This window comes from Rhinoderma darwinii, chromosome 1 (genome assembly GCF_050947455.1).
Source record: "Rhinoderma darwinii isolate aRhiDar2 chromosome 1, aRhiDar2.hap1, whole genome shotgun sequence".
Classification (NCBI taxonomy): domain Eukaryota; kingdom Metazoa; phylum Chordata; class Amphibia; order Anura; family Rhinodermatidae; genus Rhinoderma; species Rhinoderma darwinii.
The window spans coordinates 505,325,831-505,345,961 of NC_134687.1; the positions used below are offsets into that span (position 1 = coordinate 505,325,831).

The 20,131-nt window shown below is 39.2% G+C and overlaps 1 protein-coding gene across 1 annotated transcript in view; it reads right to left on the reverse strand.

Moving 5' to 3' along the window:
* Positions 1 to 544: 544 nt before the first annotated feature.
* PRDM6 (PR/SET domain 6) overlaps positions 545 to 20,131 on the reverse strand; it is a 128,550-nt gene continuing 108,963 nt past the window's right edge. Inside the window, exons 6-7 of the mRNA XM_075854802.1 lie at positions 9,881 to 10,057; positions 545 to 1,367 (exon numbers count right to left, since the gene is read on the reverse strand). Of these exons, the coding sequence (XP_075710917.1) occupies positions 1,253 to 1,367; positions 9,881 to 10,057 (292 nt within the window). The 3' untranslated portion in view covers positions 545 to 1,252. The remainder of the gene's footprint in view (positions 1,368 to 9,880; positions 10,058 to 20,131) is intronic.

The window sequence follows — 20,131 nt, forward strand, 5'->3', positions numbered from 1 at the left end:
TTGTATATAAGTGGTCAATTTTTCATTGCATTTTTTTAAACAATCTTGCTATACAATACGGGTATAAATTCCTTTAATAGTTACACATCATGTTTTGCACCTATGGAAACCTTCGGTGCCGTTTTTACTTAATAAAATGTATGTAAGTTGGGATACTATTCACTTTTGTAATTTACTTTAATTAAAAATGTAGCTTTGTTTCAGCGCTGCAGCTTCTATGTATCCACTGTACATAGATGCTGCAGAACGCCGCTGTCGGTCAAATCTGGTCAGTGAGCTGGTCTGACGGCTAGGTTGACATTGGCTCCTGTGTGCCTCTGACACCTCATCTAAGTCTTATACTGATACAATTAAAGTTGATCAGCCATGTATTAGATGGTCAGCCATTCTTTCGAATAACCGGCATGTCATTCTACATTTCCCGTTTCTTCATGTCATAACCCCTTTAACGCTGACCATAATAAACCATTTTTGGCAAAATGTTAAGAATAGCCACATGGTATATCTATACATATATTTTATTTGGAGTATTGCAACATGTTTACTTCCCCAAACTATCCCACTTATCATAAACAATGTTTATGAAATCCTTAACATGAAAAGTGCACAAAGTATGATTTGTAAGTAGACTCAGTAGATGATGGATGAGTGAAATGTCCTCTTTGGTCAGAAATCAGTTCAAAATGACTCAAACATGGCTCCCATCACAACGGCTGGACAAATACATCATCAGAAGGAAAGGAAAGAAACAGGAAGGATTTTCTTCTGGTCTTCTAAATTCCATTGTCTTAGTGATATTCTTGCCAATCCAAATCTTATTGTCCTTGCCCCTCTGTTTATATGAATGGTATCATGCTACAAAAAGGTGCTTTTCTAAACATGTCCATGTGCATTCGTAGACATAGATGTGGGCATTGACATAAGAACTTGACATTTGCTTTGGTATTAAATAACATTTTTCTTTACAAAATGCATTTAGAAATAAAGCTATATATAGATGATGGGACTGAAAAGGTTAAGTCCCTGTGTCTTTTGAAATATAATTCACCCCCACTCATAAATAAATAATGTCTTTCTTGGTCTCTCTTCCATGCCACGATCAATATCTCTTAACATCTTACTTATTTTATTACTGCTTTTGGTTTTCTGGGCCTGATTGAAAGTTGTTTGGAGGAAATCTTTGGTTTTGCTTAAGTGTCCGTGACATTTAATCATGACTTTCCTTGCAGTTTAATTCCAGCCAGTCAATCAGTTAATCCACTTCAATTGATTCTGTGCTCTCTGTTATCGGCTTGCACTCATTGGGCATCCTCTGATGTCGACTCAGCTGTGTGGCCTGTGTGAAGCTCCTATCGCACCTCTCGCACCTAGTGGAGGCAAAAATAAAAATTAAGACCATGGTGCTGGTGTCAGAAGTTTTCTCAGTGTACTTAATAGGAACAGACACTCAAAAGTGGCCTATGGTTTCATCATCCAAAAAGGTTTAATTGGTGGCTACTAGCAGTGCCTTAGTGACTATAATAGGGCATGGTCCATCTAATTCAGATCACAGAAATCTGTCAATCGGATGGGGGAAGGTGATTTCTCTAGAGAGGCCTGTCTTGTCCCTGCACTGATCACTGTCACATCAAATAGATAAAGAACAAAAAGAGATTTTTAGGAGAGAGCCATCAAAGTAGCATCTTGTCTGTGGTTTTCTGCTCTGCAGCCTCTTGAAAGAAATGGATGACAAATAGAATTTTACCTCCTGCTAATTTAAAATATGGAATTCAATATTTTGGGTTCCTATGAGTGTGAAAGTGAGACATGACCTTATAGAATAAGTACACTTTGATGCATACAGTATATAAAGGAAGACTCCAAAACACATTTATTCCATTTGAAAGATAAGATTGTTTTTATTAAGAAATATATATTTGACGAAATGCCAAAGAAAATAGTTTTACTCCCATATACATTTTTATTAAAGGGGTTCTCTGGGACTTATACATTGATGGCATATCCTTAGGATAGCCATCAATGTTTGATCAGTGCTGGTCCGACCTCTGGGATCCCCGCCAATCAGCACAATACCAGGGAACGTCATTGTTTACACTGGCACAGCAGCTTGTCCAGGGTGGTTGTGCCTTGTATTATTTATGGGCCACTGTAAACAATGAAGAGTCCTTATTGCGCTAATCGACAGGAGTCCCTGAAAGAGATTTATAAACACTGGAGAACCCCTTTAATATTTTCTTAAACAACGGTTAAATTGTTACTGTTAAATTTCGTATCCCTTCAATACATTTCTAATTCCCCCAGGTAGGGACATTGAGGGATGCAAAAATATTGACTGCCTTACTAAAATGCCACTATCTATTGTGCTCATTCCACATTTCAGTAAAATGTATGAGATAAATTAGGGATGAAAAAATGGATGAAAAGAAGACTTTTACTTTTGTTCTTTCATAAATGACCCTCAATGGGTTACTTAAAAATGACATCTCAAACATTTCTTTAGAAGGAACTTGTTGAATGTGTGGATACGTCAAAAGAAGCTTTCTGTTCCTCATTTAGTTAAAAAAAAGAAAGTTAGTTCTTTAGGACTAATATTATATGGTTCTTCTCAAATTTCCTATGAAGAAGGGTATTGCTTACAGGTCAGTACAACCTGGCCCATACATATCAGTGACAGCATATTGGCAGAACAACTGTTGTTTATAGCATTAGATTACTGCGATTTATAAAGTATATGAGAGTTAAGATAATTTTTTCTTAACCTTAGATAAAATAAAGTTGAAAATCACCAACAGATGATATCCATTTACAAACTCAAAAGTCACTGGCTCAGTATCCTATTAACTTCAAAAGCTTTAGTGAAGTAGGCCTGACATTGGAAACAGCAAAAATCAGTCTGTAAAGTGAAAGTACTGATAACATTGAGGCATGAGGTGCCTCATGCCTCACATGTAAAAGTTTCTAGTGAATTAACAGCTGAGTGTTGTTTAAGCCCACACGATATATGTGACTACCCTGTCTGCATGATGGATCTATTTTAAATCTGTTTTCTTTCATTAGTTTGTCCATGTCTGCAAATCCGCACGAAATATATGATACTTAAAATGCATGAAAACGTTCCTTTAAGACTTCAGGCAATATATCCACCTGAGCTGCTGAAGCAGTTAAGCATATCGTTACAAATAAGTTGTATTTCCTTGATTGTCTTTCTGGGAATATTCTTAGCAGCCTGTTCTACTCTTAAAAAAACTGCACTGTGATCTTGACAAATGTAAAATGTCAGCTTTAATGTATCAGACCTATCAGCTCAATGAAAATAACTCAGAAGTATTGATTGTCTAATGATTTTTGGTGTATTCATTAATGTCTATGGGCAGATGATCTTCTGCGAGCGCCTGGAGTGCTGATGACACATTAGTGTATTGCTGATTGTTTATTAGAAAACTGATTAGTTAGTGAATTGGTGTGCCAAAATATACTACCTTTTACTGCATGACAAACTTGGAACAGAAGCATTTACTACTTCCAAAGTACTTAGAGACCATTTCACAGGTCTGCTACCCCCCCCCCTCCTTATCTGTGACGTAGTTCAAATATAAGGGTTTTTATATGCAATATAAAGGTATTTAAATAATTTATGAGATTACGAAAAAAGTGTCTGCTTTTATTTACCTCCAGAAACAGTGCTACTCTTGTTAATGGGCTGTGTATGGTTTTGCACATTTCCTACCAAAAAGTATTTATCTATATATCAATTACTATATATGTTACTACAGTACTGTGCAAATGTTTTATGCAGTTGTAGAAAAATGCTGCAAAGTAAGAATGCTTTCAAAAATAGAAGTGTTAATAGTTGTTTGTTTTTTTATCAATTAGCAAAATACAAAGTGAATGAACAGAAGAAAAATCTAAATTAAATCAATATTTGGTGTGACCACCCTTTGTCTTCAAAACAGCATCAATTATTCTAGGAACACTAGCACAAAGTCATTGATTTTGTAGAATTTTAGTCAGGTGTATGATAATCCAAATATACTAAACAGGTGATAATGATCATCATTTTAATATGTAGGTTGAAACACAGTCATTAACTGTAACAGAAACTGCTGTGTAGGAGGCTTAAAACTGGGTGAGGAACAGCCAAACTCTGCTACAAAGGTGAGGCTGTAGAAGACAGTTTTATGTCACCATGGCAAGACTGAGCACAGCAACGAGACACTAGGTAGTTATACTGCATCACCTGGGTCTCTCCCAGGAAAAAAATTCAAAGCAGACTGGAGTTTCAAGATGTGCTGTTCAAGCTCTTTTGAAGACGCACACAGAAAAAGGCAACATTGAGGACCATAAATGCAGTGGTCTGCCAAGGAAACAGTGCAGAAGATCAAAGACAACATGCTTATTTCCTTTCGAAATTGGAACCAGTGGGACCCAGGTACACACATCTACTATTTGGAGAAGTCTGGCCAGAAGTGGTCTTCATTGAAGAATTTGCGGCCAAAAAGCCATACCTTTGATGTGGAAACAATTCCAAGTGACTTAACTATGCATGAAAACACAGGAACTGGGGTGCAGGAAAATGGCAGCAGGTGCTCTGGACTGATGAGTCAAAATTTTTAATATTTGGCTGTAACAGAAGGCAGTTTGTTTGCCAAAGGGCTGGAGAGCAGTACAATAATGAGTGTCTGCAGGCAACAGTGATGCATGGTGGACGTTCCTTGCAAGTTTCGGGCTGCAATTCATCAAATGGAGTTGGAGATTTTGTCAGGATTATTGGTGTCCTCAGTGCTGAGAAATACAGGCAGATACGTATCCATTATGCTATACCATCAGAGAGGCATCTGATTGGTTCCAAATTTATTCTGCAGCAGGACAACGACACCAAACATACAGTCATGTCATTAAGAACTATCTTCAGCGTAAAGAAGAACAAGGAGCCCTGGAAGTGATGATATGGCCCCCACAGGGACATGGTCTCAACATCACAGAGTCTGTCTGGTATTACATGAAGAGGCAGAACAATTTGAAAATCTGTGGTTAGTTCTCCAAGATGTTTGGAACAACCTCCCTGCCGAGTGCCTTCAAAAACTGTGTGCCAGTGTACTTAGAAGAATTGATGCTGTTTTTAAGGCAAAGGGTGGTCACACAAAATATTGATTTGATTTAAATTTCTCTTCTGTTCATTCCCTTTGCAATTTGTCAATTGATAACAAAAAACTATTAAGACTTCTAGTTTTGAAAGCATTCTTACTTTGCAGCATTTTTCCACAACTGCCCAACACTTTTGCACAGGACTGTATATTTTAAATTACTTCTAAATTCTTTTGTTACTGTTCCAGTCTATGATTCATTCTGGCAATATATCAAATTCAAATGGCTTCTAGTCTGGGTGGGACCCCACCTTACTAGGAACTGCATTGCTTGCATGTCTAACACTACAATGTCTATTTCATGACGTGTTGGACAGTTTTCATCAGTAATAACTTGTAGCTCCTGGTAGCAAATGGATAACTGTAACTGGGCCACCTACCATGTGCTCTTAATAATGCTAGTGTCTTATTATGTAGCAGAGGGGCCTTTTGGCTCCTCAAGCACTAGTGCGTTTATGCGACTACTACCTCTGCACCTCTTATAGCTATGCCCCTGTTTCTTATGTTGTACAGATCTGTAATACAGCACCCATAGCATGCTATACATCCATAATGTACCTCCGAATCTCTCACATAATAATACAGATTTGTGAGTAAAAATTGTGGCATGTTTCAATGCATGGCGCAATGCTTTTAGGCGAGAATGCGGTGCAGCACGAAGGTACTAATGGCGACAAGCAGAAAACGGACCAGAAGGGTCTCCTTGTGCTGCCATATAAAGTCCCTTAGTCTAAGTCATGCCAGCCTAATAAAGAAAAGGTTAAACTGGCAATAGCCCAATTTTTCCATAAAATTCAATTAAAAGGGAGAAATAACCAATGCTGCTTTGGTGGCGCTACAAAAGTAGTGGGGGTCCTGTAGATGGGCATTAGTCTCATGAATAGTCCATGTGGGTGTGGCATCTGTTATTATACAAACAGTTTTACGAGTTATTTCAATAATTGATTATAATTTTGGGTCAGCAAGCAATAAATCTACATATTTTCTGACAAACATGTTTATTTTAGATACAATCACAGTTGTTCATAAATCATATATTATCAATACATATTTTACAGTGAACCCCTAAAAGAAATAAGTGAAGGATAAAGGCGTCAACAGGGTAAAAGATACATAAGACCTTAGCATTAAAATAAATCTATTTTCCGTTTTGACCTCAGAACCTCTTCAATTAATTACTAAAATCTATTTACACAGCAGTCAGGGGAAATCAATTATATATCTGACAGGATTTCAGCATCTCTTTTTCCATTTCTTCAAAGCAAAACCCTAACGGGGACTATTTATCACAGCCCACAACCTGTAAATACAGGGAGAAGAAACATCATAAAATAAAGGAACTCAGTAGCATCTTTATATTGTATTTGGAGATCTGGAAACACTTGTCACATTCTTTTACATCATAGATATTTTTTACATGCTTTTTGCCGGATTCCCTTCAGGGATTGTTTAACAGCATCAATTCTAAAGGGAGTTTTACGCTGGGTGATCATCGGGCAGACAAGCGTTCATAGAACGCTCGTTGCCGATAATTGCCCTGTGTAAACAGGACAGCGATCAACAGATAAACGAGCAAACGCTCGATCATCGGCTGACTGTATCTTTTTAAAAAGTAAAATATTATTGTTGTCGGCAGCACATCTCCCTGTGTATCAGCTCGCTGCCGACATGATAATAATGTATGGGGACGAGTGATCGGAGTAACGACCGCTCATCCCCATCCATAGCTCCATGTGACAGGAGCAAACGAGTGCTGACAAACGATGTCTCGTTGATTGGCGCTCGCTGCACCGGCCAAATCATATCATGGGACTGTGCTATCCATTCGCTAGTACCAATATCAGTGAATTTAGACCATCCACATGATTGTGATCAATGGAATTGGCCAAGGTTAGGCAAATAAATAATATTTTAAGAAATAATGTCAAATATGAACTTTTATGTGCTTAAAGTTTATAATCTATCTATCTATCTATCTATCTATCTATCTATCTATCTATCTATCTATCTATCTATCTATCTATCTATCTATCTATCTATCTATCTATGTATCTATCTATCTATCTATCTATCTATCTATCTGTCTGTCTGTCTGTCTGTCTATCTGTCTGTTGCATGTGGTTTTTTTTACGCGATTTGTGCACATTTTTGGCGCACAATTAGGACTACCATTGACTACGAGAACATTTGGCACGTTTTTGGCGTGTTTTATGCGTCAAAGAATTCACCTGATGCTTCTTTCACAACACATTTTTTTTAGATACACTTGAATAAAAAAAACACTTTATATGTATTAACTGTGCGCTTTCCCATTGATTTGAATGGGAAGCTTAATAAAGCATTTTTTTACGCTTATTTAGACGCTAAAAAAAGCGGCAGAATATATGTCAAATACACGCCATGTGAACAGGGCCTAAAAGGTACACGATATCTATTAGAAAAAAAAGTGGAACAGGTTTTTTTATATATTTTTCTTCTATGCGCAGATCACTTGAAGCGATAAATCTAAGGGGGGATTCACACGAGCGTGTATTCGGTCCGTGCGGGCCGCTTGGTTTTCACGCGGCACGCATGGACCAATACAAGTCTATGGGGCAGTACAGACAGTCCGTGCTTTTTGCGCAGCGTTTGTCTGCTGCGCAAAAAGCACGACATGCTCAATATCTCCGCGTATTTCGCGCATCACGCACCCATTGAAGTCAATGGGTGCGTGAAAACCACGCAGGTCGCACGGAAGCACTTCCGTGCGAACCGACTGAAACAGCGCACCAGCTGTCAAAAGGATGAATGTAAACAGAAAAGCACCACGCGACGTCAGGAGATAGTCATTGTCCAGGGTGCTGAAAGAGTTAAACTGTTTCAACACCATGGATAGTGACTACCGATCCAAATAAACATGAACCTGTAAAAAAAAAACTAAGTTCTCACTTACCGATAACTCCCGGCTTCTTCCTCCAGTCTGACCTCCCGGGATGACAATTCAGTCCAAGTGACAACTCCAGCCAATCACAGGCCAAGCACAGGCTGCAGCGGTCACATGGACTGGCGCGTCATCCAGGGAGGTGGGGCCCGATGTCAAGAGAGGCGCGTCACCAAGGACGCGTCACCAAGGACGCGTCACCAAGGCAACGGCCGGAAAGTTCTCGGTAAGTACGAACTTTTTCTTTTTTTTCAACAGGTTTTTCGATATTGTGTTCGCCATTCACTGTCGAGGGTGCTGAAAGAGTTAGCTCTTTCAGCACCTTGGACAGTGACGGGCGTCGACTAGCCTCATCTCTATGATGGCGGCTGCGCGAAAATCACGCAGCCGCGCATCATACACGGATGACACACGCAGTTGTCAAATGGTTTTTGCGCGCGCAAAACGCCACGTTGTTAGCGCGCGCAAAAACGCAACGCTCGTGTGAATCTGCCCTAAGGATCAGTATTTCATCCGTATATACGGAAGGGTGTCTGTAAATACTGTCCGTATTGCATCCGTATTCCATCCGTATATACGGATCCTTACAAAAAGAGGGAGGTTGCAAATTATGTCATCAACATGTTGCCTAGCAATGCTTCAGTAAATACGGACGGTATACGGATTCACATCAGTAGCCGTCCGTATTTACGGAAGCTCCCATAGACTTCTATGGGAGAGTCCTTGCCGTAATTACTGACAAGAATATGGCAGGTTCTATAATTTTTTCAACACGGACACCCATCCGTAAAAATACGGAAAGGTGTCCGTGGCCGATAGAAATTAATGGGCCCGTAATTACTGTCAGTAATTACTGTCCGTAATTAGGCCCCATGCACACGACCGTACCCGCAATCACGGCCCGCGATTGCGGGCACGGCCGGCCGCTGACTGACAGCCGCATTTTCGGGCCGTGCTCCCATACAAAGTATGGGAAATGCGAAAGAACGGACATGTTCCATAATTCCCGGAACATTTCCACGGCACTGACACCCTTCCGTAGTGTTCAATGAAAGTGAATGGCTCCGTTTTTGCGGACCGCAATTGCAGTCCGCAAAAACTGAGGTTTTTTGCTGTCGTGTGCATGGGGCCTAACTGATGAAAAATACTGTCGTGTGCATGGAGCCTTTGTGGATACAAATAACCAAAATACAAAACCACCAAAAAAGGCCCCATGCACACGACAGCAAAAAACCTCAGTTTTTGCGGACCGCAACTGCGGTCCGCAAAAACGGAGCCATTCGCTTTCATTGAACACTGACACCTTTCCGTAGCACTACGGAAGGGTGTCAGTGCCGTGGAAATGTTCCGGGAATTATGGAACATGTCCGTTCTTTCGCATTTTGCAGGCCGTGCTCCCATACTTTGTATGGGAGCACGGCCCGAAAATGCGGCTGTCAGTCAGCGACCGGCCGTGTCCGCAATCGCGGGCCGTGATTGCGGGCACGGTCGTGTGCATGGGGCCATACTGTACAATAAAATATACATCCCTGGCTTGACTAGTGGCAGTTATGTGTGTATAAGTGGGGACAATTTATTTGGTTATTTGAAACACAATTTTTTTTAATGACAGTACTGTACCTGACAGAACAGAAAATGTTATCAGAATCTGGCAATAGTGAAACCTCAGACTTTGGGACCTGTAACTTCAATCAATCATATCTCAGTGTTGAAAAAAGATCTAAATTTTTTTTCACATTTTAATGTACAGAAAAGAGCCTTTTTACATTTTCTTGATTGCTCTTGAGTTTGCATTTTCTTTATACTAACTACTCACTTAAATGGTTTTTCCCCTGTGTGTGTCCGGATGTGGTTGTTTAATGTGGTTGCTCCAGCAAAGGCTCTGCCACAATAGCCACACTTAAAGGGTCGGTCACTTGAGTGGGTGACAACATGGTTCCTTAATTCTGATGGCTGAGAGAAGGACTGAGAACAGTGTCCACACTGGTAAGGCCTAAATAATTATAATAAAAAAAAAAGTTCAGATTTTTCTAGTTGTATATGAGAATTTCAATATAACTTTAGGTCATAAAACACACTTTACAATCTGCATCCATCTTAGTTATATGGCCATGTCTATTGTAAAACAGACACCCAGAAGAATTATCACTACAGCGTTGACTTTAAAACATGCTTATAGATAAAGGTAACAACTATACAATTTACATTGACTGGAAAAGAAATGTAATAAGGTGCATGCATGTGCAAATAGCCCCATCTAGAATTGTGTGATAGTCATCTCTTAAAATAATAATAATATTAACAAATAATGTTTATATTATTCCAAATTAAAAGTAACTGAAAATAGAAAATTTTACCAATGGAGTAACATAGAAGCATAATGAGGTAACCCATTATTCTGCAATGTTGATCCAGAATAAACCAAATGACCCCTACGAGACAACTGCCAATTGCTTCATGAATTAGAGGGAAAAAAAATTCTTTCCAAATCTGGCAATCAGAATAAATCCCTGAATCAAGGACCCATCTCCAGTAATATAGTACAGATCATTTGTAATCTTATTTCTCTTAAGACATCCAGGTCCCTTTTATAATCTTTCAATGAATTAACCATCAAACATCCTGTAGCAGAGACTTCTATAGTGTCACTGCTCTTACAGTAAAGAACCCCTTCTATGATGATGTTAAAGTGATAATTGTTTGATGTAAACTTATTTTGCAACTTAGTTTTAGTCATCTTATGAGACAGACACATTTTGGTAAAAAAAAAAAAAAAAGAAAAGGGAATTCAATAAAACTACAATTTACTACATGTTCTAAATATTATACGGACAAAATCGTAACTCTATTTATGAGCTAACAATACATTTTTTTAACACTTTAAGGTGCTATAAACATTTATGCCCTTTACTTATTTCGTTTCAGGCAACTCAAGATAGAGCAATTTAGCTGCAAATAAAATTCCTCATTGGTTTTATTCCACAAGCTGTTCTGCACTTACTTGACTAATGAGCTACAGAATAACAACTACTCTCAAGGGATGTGTAAATGGGAGTTTTGTCCTACACTGGAATGTCCTCAAAAGCCATCGGACGATCAAAGTGAACAGAGAGAGCAGGTAAATTAAGGACAAGACTTTGAAACATATTGCACATATTTTGTACATCCCTCTAAAATAATGGTTTTAGATGAAAATTTGCAAAATATAATATACAGTAGGAATTATGTTTTCTGGGATGTTTTTGATTTATCAGATGTTGTAGAATTTCTAAAACAATTTTGTTGTGTTGTATAAAGAGTATACTGTATGTTGCTCATTTTGCTGCATTCCAGTAGCTGTCCTGTTTGCCAGCTGGTCAACTCTGCATTGTTCTTATCAACAGGAAGCACCTGATGTCATTGGTGGACCCTCTCTCACCTCCCCCCCGCTACAGCACTGGCTCTATCTCTCGTCTCAGGTCATGTCTCATTGCTGCAGCAACCAGTGTGACACGATGACATCATCATCATTGTTCCACTGTTTCTACCTCAACCCCCCGGTTCCTGCTATACTCAACCGTTTATTGTGACATAAGCTCCACTTTCTGTTACAGGGTCTACTTATGATCCTCTAACCCAGCTTTGGTTGTCTTCTGGTTGCAATTCCTGGTTACCTCTTGGTTTTCGTTTGTTCCTTGACTTAAATTTTAGTATGTCTTCTGGCTACAATTTTGGGTCCTGTATCTTGACTACTTATTCCACTTTTACCTGCTGATTCCAGCCTATTGTCATTCTATTGGAAAAAATGATGGCCCGCATTTATTAAAAGTGACATCATTAAAGCCAATGTCACTCATCTACTTTATTGACATTCTTTAAAAAATTTGTCACCACATATATCACTGCCATTATCTTTCACATTGCCTAAGATGATTGCACTTTTTCTATGCCAGGTCAGAGTAAGGATGAAACTTTTTTCTCATTTGCAAATTTGTTAAAAGTTGCATTTAAGAAATCCTGGCCAAGAAGTCTGCCAGTCCCATTTTTCACTTTAATAAATTGATGTGCATGGTGCAAATGGAACTAAATTCTGATTCAAATACACATAGTTAATAAATATGTCACCAGCACATAAGACTATTTTGGAGTAAAATGCTCCAAAAAAAAGTGTGCAAATACATGTGGGCCTATGTTTTTAGTTTTTGTAGTCCTTGTATCCTGGCAAATGCAGACAATTGGAAAATAATCTAAGGCCGTGGCTACTGTTTTGATGCTTTTCTTTGCTGTATTTCTCTGTGTTTTCTTGTTAAAAATTACTGTCAAATTACAGCAAAACCACAAGCATATTTTGGTCAGTATTTTGCAAAAAATTTGTAATCGAAAACCAGACCTTATAATCTGACTTTCTTTATGTTTTGTTTTTTAATCTGAGGTTAAGGTTATGAGCAGTTTTTGGGTCTGAGTTTACTTGAAAATCTGAATATTGTGAAAAAAAGGCCAATTAAATAATATCTGAGGTAATTCTAGACCTTCTATGTGCATTTAACATAATTTTCAGGTATCAAATTTTGTTGTATTAATATGTGCCTGATTCTGGGGCGGAGTTTTCCGCAGCGTCAGAACTACCTTCCCTAAAAATGTATTGAAACAACTGTAAAAAACGGCCGCTGGAGAATTCCACTGCGGACTGTCGGCAGCGGAATTCCACAGCAATTCCACCACGTCTGGCTGTGCCATTAGTGTCACCAAGAAATCTAGTTTCCAATTTATTTTTTACGTTTTAAATGTTCCAAGACTTAAACAATAATTCAATAATGTGTTTACATGCTTTACAATTTTAGCTTTTTATTTGTTAGCCATTTTATATTATTAACTTAGCAGTTAAAATAATTCTCTGGGGCTTTTGGAAATTCAGACTATTTCTGATGACTGGGTCACCCTTTGGGTATGTTCACACGGCAGCCTCCGTTACGGCTGAAATTACGGAGCTGTTTTCAGGAGAAAACAGCTCCGGCATTTCAGACGTAATGGCAAGTGCAGGCGCTATTCGCTGCGTCCATTACGGACTTAATTGGAGCTGTTTTTCCATGGTGTCAATGGAAAACGGCTCCAATTACGTCTCAAGAAGTGACAGGCACTTCTTTGACGCGGGCGTCTTTTTTACGCGCCGTTTTTTGACAGCGGCGCGTAAAAAAATGACCGTCGGCACAGAACATCGTAAAGCCCATTCAAATGAATGGGCAGAAGTTTGCCGACGCTTTGGTGCCGTATTTTCGGACGTAATTCCAGGTTAAAATGCCCGAATTACGTCCGTAAATAGGGTGTGTGAACCCAGCCTTTTACTAATTACTAAAATTGAGTCATTTCTCTTCTAAGAGTCGGTAATGTGTATCTTCTGGTCTTAAACCAATTAAGGTAATGTTCTCATTTTAATAAATAGAATATGTTGCTAATATTGAGCAGATTCCCAGCTTATGGCCCCTGTTAATAAAGGCATTTAGGTGGCCACAATGGAAAATAACAGCTACACACAGAGATAAAGAGGTGGTGCTGGCAAACACTCAAGGGTTTGGCTCCAAGTATGAACTTTCCATCTGGATATACTAAGGTGGTTAATACAGTGTTTTTTCTTAAAGAGTTTTTTTCTGCTCAGCATAAAGTATTTCAGTTTTAGCATTCCCTAAAGTAATGCTTCCATTAAAACGCATACACACCATGATCAGCGTCTCCCATCAGGGGAAAAAGGGATCAGAAAGGATTTTTATTTTACCTCTCCAATGCTTTGTTTCTCCGAGATAAGTGGTGTCAAAGGTGTATGGAAGCCACTCATGTCCCCCATCCCCTGTTATGTATAAGTGGTGAAGATGGGAAAGATTGCTTTCAGCCACCCGATCATTCAATCATTAGTTATCGTTTGTGTATGGAGAATATAATGGGAGTTTTCAACATTAATGTTATATTAAAGGAGTTGTCTCGTTTCAACAAATTAATATTATTTTTTTCATAAATAGAAATTATACAAATTTGCAATATACTTTCACGGTTTTGCAAGATCTCTGCCTGCTGTTATTTAGTAGGAACATTTATTGTTTACTTCCTGCATAAAATTCTGTCCATGATCATGTGATGGACATACAGGTGCATGGCTCGATACAGTTACATTATGTGACCATGTCTTCTAACGATCCCAGCACCTGTGTGTCCATCACATGACCATGGACAGAATTGTATCCACTGGAAGTAAACAATGAATGTTCCTACTAAATGACAACATGCAGAGATCTTGAAAACCGATAGGAAATAATACACAAAGTATATTGGAAAATGGTATACCTTTTAATTATTCAAAAATTAACAATAATTTGCTCAAATCGGAAAACACCGCTTTAAGGAATGAATTCCCTGTATTGACAAATAAAGTTTTGCAGATACATGATCAAATATAAATGAATCAATTAATAATGTTCACTGATAGAACAGTAACTACCAGTAATATTTAAGAGCATTGCTTAAAAATTCTGTTGTAATAAATGACAATGTGAAATATATATTCATTCCTCTAATGTAATATTACTATATTACTAACAAATTATCCCAATTAGTAAAGTGCTATAGTGTTGAATGTACATGGAATGCCTGTTTGCTTAATTTGTTGTCTACTTTGCCATCTAATGTATCTCAACTTCTATAACTCAGGTCCTGTAGATACTTTACGAGGGAAACCAAGCGTATAATAAGAGGCATTATAAATTAACCTGCTTGACCTTGCCGTCAACTATGAACACAGATTTCATCATTTCAAGGACACAGTCATCTCAACAGATTCTCAGATGAAAAGCTTTAGTTTTACTTCCATAAAATCCCAATTAAGGATTCATGCTGATGGCCGTGTTACGGCGTTATTTTACACAGAGCCATAATGAGGCAGTGATAGAGTTGCATAAGGCCTTAATGTCCCCTTATATGACTTCACTATCGTATAGAGGAATACAGATGGGTTTTTTTCCGTCAGATTCCGTACAAATCTGACAGAAACAAAAATGGTGGCATGTTCCATTAGAGGTATTTTCCACTCGAAGCATTGCTTCCACCCTGTAGCCTCCTAAGGCCTGAAAAACTATGTGCATATAAGTAATGGTTTTGGCAAAATTGCATTACTCAGAATCCTATGTGTACATTGACATACTATGCTACATCAGTGGATATGTACATGTCTGCACAAATTGTCATCCTTTGTGTTACTTAGCATGGTCAAATACTTAAAGGGGTTGTCCAGTTTCAGCAAATTAATGCTATTTTTTTTTTTTAAAGGTATAAGTTATTCAATTTCTAATATACTTTCTGCATTGATTTCTCGCCGTTTTTAAGATCTCTACTTGCTGTCATTCAGTAAGAACATTCATTGTTTACTTCCAGCAGATACAATTCTGTCCATGGTCATGTGATTGACACACAGGTGCTGGGATTGTTAGGGCATGACCACACATGGCGGAATTCCTCCGCAACTGTCCGCATCAATGCCGCACCTAATCCGGGTTGCGGATTACGGCTGCGGATCTGCACAAAATGTGCAGAAAATTGATGCGGACTAGCTGCTGCGGACTGCGGGAAAAGTGCTTCCCTTCTCCCTATCAGTGCAGGATAGAGAGAAGGGACAGCACTTTCCCTAGTGATAGTAAAAGAAATTCATACTTACCGCCCGTTGTCTTTATGACGCGTCCCTCCTTCGGCATCCAGCCCGACCTCCCTGGATGACGCGGCAGTCCATGTGACCGCTGCTTGGCCTGTGATTGGCTGCAGCCGTCACTTACACTGAAACGTCATCCTGGGAGGCCGGACTGGAGACAGAAACAGGGAGTTCTCGGTAAGTACGAACTTCATTTTTTTTTACAGATACATGTATATTGGGATCGGTAGTCACTGTCCCGGGTGCAGAAACAGTTACTGCCGATCGCTTAACTCTTTCAGCACCCTGGACAGTGACTATTTACAGACGTCTCCTAGCAACGCTCCCGTCATTACGGGAGCCCCATTGACTTCCTCAGTCTGGCTGTAGACCTAGAAATACATAGGTCCAGCCAGAATGAAGAAATGTCAAGTTAAAAAAGCAAGACGCATCCGCAGCACACATAACATGTGCATGACAGCTGCGGACTTCATTGCGGAACTTTGAATCTCCATTGAAGTCAATGGAGAAATTCCGCCATGAGTCCGCCACTGCTCCGCAACAGACAGAGCATGCTGCGGACACCAAATTCCGCTCCGCAGCCTATGCTCCGCAGCGGAATTGTACGCATCGTGTAAACGAACACTGCTAAATTAAAGTGAAAGTCAATGGAGAAACGGCTCCGCTGCGGAATAACGCTGCGGAGTGTCCGCAGCGGAATTTAAGTGAAATTCCGCCATGTGTGAACCCGCCCTTACAAGACACAGCTCTGATACACAATGTAAGTGTAACAATCCCAGCACCTGTGTGTCCATCACATGACCATGGACAGAATTGTATATACTGGAAGTAAACAATGAATGTTCCTACTGAATAACAACAAGCAGAGATCTTGAAAACCGAGAGAAATTAATACAGAAAGTATATTAGAAAATTGTATAATTTTTAATTATAGAAAAAAATAGCATTAATTTGCTGAAATTTGACAACCCCTTTAAGCTGGTCATACACGTTAAATGTATGTCAGCTGTACCCACCGATTTTGGCAGAATAGGGCGACCATCTAATGTGTATGGCGGCATGCCGACTCTCCCCCGATGGCAGATGTCTGGGGTGAAAAGGGTCAGGGTTGTGTAATTTCAACATGCCTGATCCTTTTATTCATTTGTAGATAAGCCTTTCTCCCTTTTTCCTATTGAAAACACATGCACGCTCGACTGAGTCGAACATTCATGTGTTTGGGGAAGTCGAAGTAATAGCTGTTGGCCACACAATCAATTGGCCAACAGCTTTTTAAAGTGTATGGACAGTTTAAAGAGGCTCTGTCACCAGATTATAAGTGCCCTGTCTCCTACATAATCTGATCGGCGCTGTAATGTAGATAACATCAGTGGTTTTTATTTTGAAAAACGATAAATTTTGAGCAAGTTATGAGCAATTTTAGATTTATGCTAATTCGTTTCTTAATGACCAACTGGGCGTGTTTTTACTTTTTACCAACTGGGCGTTGTACAGAGGAGTGTATGACGTGAACCAATCAGTGACCAATCAGCGCTATACACTTCTCATTGTTCCAGCCCAGCTTCTTTCACTGCACAATCCCACTGTGTTGTGGATCATGCTGGGCTGGAACAATGAGAAGTGTATGGCGCTGATTGGTCACTGATTGGTTCACGTCATACACTCCTCTGTACAACGCCCAGTTGGTAAAAAGTAAAAACACGCTGAGTTGGTCATTAAGAAACTAATTAGCATAAATCTAAAATTGCTCATAACTTGCTCAAAAATGATCGTTTTTCAAAATAAAAACCACTGCTGTTATCTACATTCCAGCGCCGATCAGATTATGTAGGAGACAGGGCACTTATAATCTGGTGACAGAGCCTCTTTAAGATTGGATGCTCAAGTGTTCAAATAGAGCAATAGAAGATTATGAAACTCTATTGCTGTCTCACTGAAATGGATTATAAGAGATAAACTGGCTCCATTATAATGGATACAAGGAACAGTAGCTCTCTCTATAAGAAGTCTGCAAGGGAGGTATTATGGTGGTTGGTCTATGTATCAATGAAATTCTACTATGTACAGCACCCTAGAATTAATGGGGCTTTAAAGGGTAACTAAACTTATAAAAAACTTTTGACATGTCATAGTGACATGTCAGAAGATTTGATCGGTGGGGGACTGAGCACTGAGGCCCCCACCGATTGCTAAAATTAAGTGGCAGAAGCGCTCAGGTGACTGATTGGCTTTCCTCGGAGAGCTGAGCGAGCAGTGTACAGACTCATAGACTTTCTATTGAGCCCATACATTGCTCCGAGGAAAGCCGAATAGGAAAAGAAGCGGCACAGCGCTCACCCGAGCGCTTCTGGCGCTTAGTTTTTTTTAGCGATCGTGGGGGTCTCAGTGCTCGGACCCCCACCGAACACAACTTCTGACATGTCACTATGACATGTCATACGTTTTTTAAAAGTTTAGTTACACTTTAAAACAATAATAATACTGTACGTTTTTTTACTCCACTATATTTTAATCAATCACGTTTTTTGTTACTCTAATTATGCTTTATTAAGTCCAGCTTGAATAAGGGGCTAGAATATATGGAGGGCTAAAAGGGTGAATTCACCACCTAGGGGCCTCTACTACCCAGTTCTCTTCACTCCTTCTCAGACACCCACATCAGCAAGACATGGGTCTTTGAAAATATTTAAAGCATACCTCCAACATTATGAAATAAAGGTAAAGAATCTCATTGAAAATGCAGCAGCCAGGCTCATCTTTATGACCAACCGCTACACCAACGCCTCTAATCTGTGCCAGTCACTGCACTGGTTGCCCATCCCCTTCCGAATAAAATTCAAACTTATTACTCTCACCCACAAAGCTCTCCACAGTGCTGCACCTCCTTACATCTCCTCCCTCATCTCTGTCTACCACCCTACTCGGGCTCTACGTTCTGCCAACGACCTTAGATTAAAATCCTCCATAATCCGAACCTCCCACTACCGTCTCCAGGATTTCTCTCGTGCTGCACCCGTCCTCTGGAATGTGCTACCCCAGACAATCAGATTAATTCCCAATATCCACAGTTTTAAACGTGCCCTGAAAACACATCTATTTAGACAGGCCTATAACATTCCCTAATCTGACTCCTTTCCATGGCCCTCCTTTTAGATTAGTCATCAGAATAAGATTCCATCACACTCCTTCTCTCCATGTCCGTCATACACGGATACTGGCTGGTGACCGGCTCATGCAGCTTTATGTTACCACCGCATGTGTATAAAAATGGCCGGACCATTGTACAGAACAAACACTATTACACTTTGTGTCTCCCTTATGTCCTCATAGATTGTAAGCTCTTGCGAGCAGGGTCCTCACTCCCCAGGTTTGAATTGTAAATGAACTTTGTCACTATGTAATGTCTGATATTGTTTGTTTCATGCTCCCTCTAAATTGTAAAGTGCTGCATAATATGTTGGCGCTATATAAATAAAGATTATTATTATTATTATTATTATTGAAAAGAACAGATACTAGGTTGGTGACGTGTGAAGTTTGAGAAAACCGCAAAAATTTAGTCTCCTGACTATGCTCCATTCGCAATGAATTCTTATTTGAGACTTATTTACCTTACTAAATCTTCCTATTTCATGAACTAGATCTTCAGGTGTGGTGTGTGATATAGGTACAGGGATTCGTAGTATCTTCTATAGTTCACTAACACCTAAAACTTGGCAACCAACTCTGCTTAAAAGTGTTACTTATAAAATATGTCAAATGCAGATTTTTATTTCCTGCTGAAAGTAGATCAGTCTTCTCATCAGTATCGATTGTACCTCTCCATGAAAATGCTGTTTCTGTGAACATAGAGAATAAGCAGCCATAAGTCAATTTTATTTATAGGATTTTACATCTCAGAGTAGGAAGATCTGTTCTTGCACAGTCTGCATATTACTCTGAGATCCCTGTTTTTTATTTAATCTTTATTGGAAAAAAAACGGAAATATTTTCTTCTATATTATGTTAATCTATTGAGAATGTTGTTCCCTCACATGTGAGTTATGAATTCAGCCCATGCAATTAGCGCCTTACAGTAGTTGTTTTAATGTGTGCATAAATCTCCTATTGAAATCCTGTCAAACAATCCCTTTTTGGTGTTATAGAACTGCTTTGCTTGGTAGAGAAACATTAGTCATTTGAAGAAACATAAGGTGCTATGTACATTCAGCACTAAGTGTTTATCTGTGGCCGACCATCAATGCAGTGTCACCAATCAAAAACTTGCCGCTTATTATAGTAATAAAGATGTGATCCTTTTTTTTTTTTTGTTAAAAAGTCCTAACTCTGTTATATGGTAAAATTACTGCTGGGTTTTTGAAGTTCTGGACATGAAAGGGTCGTGATATATATCTGCATGAC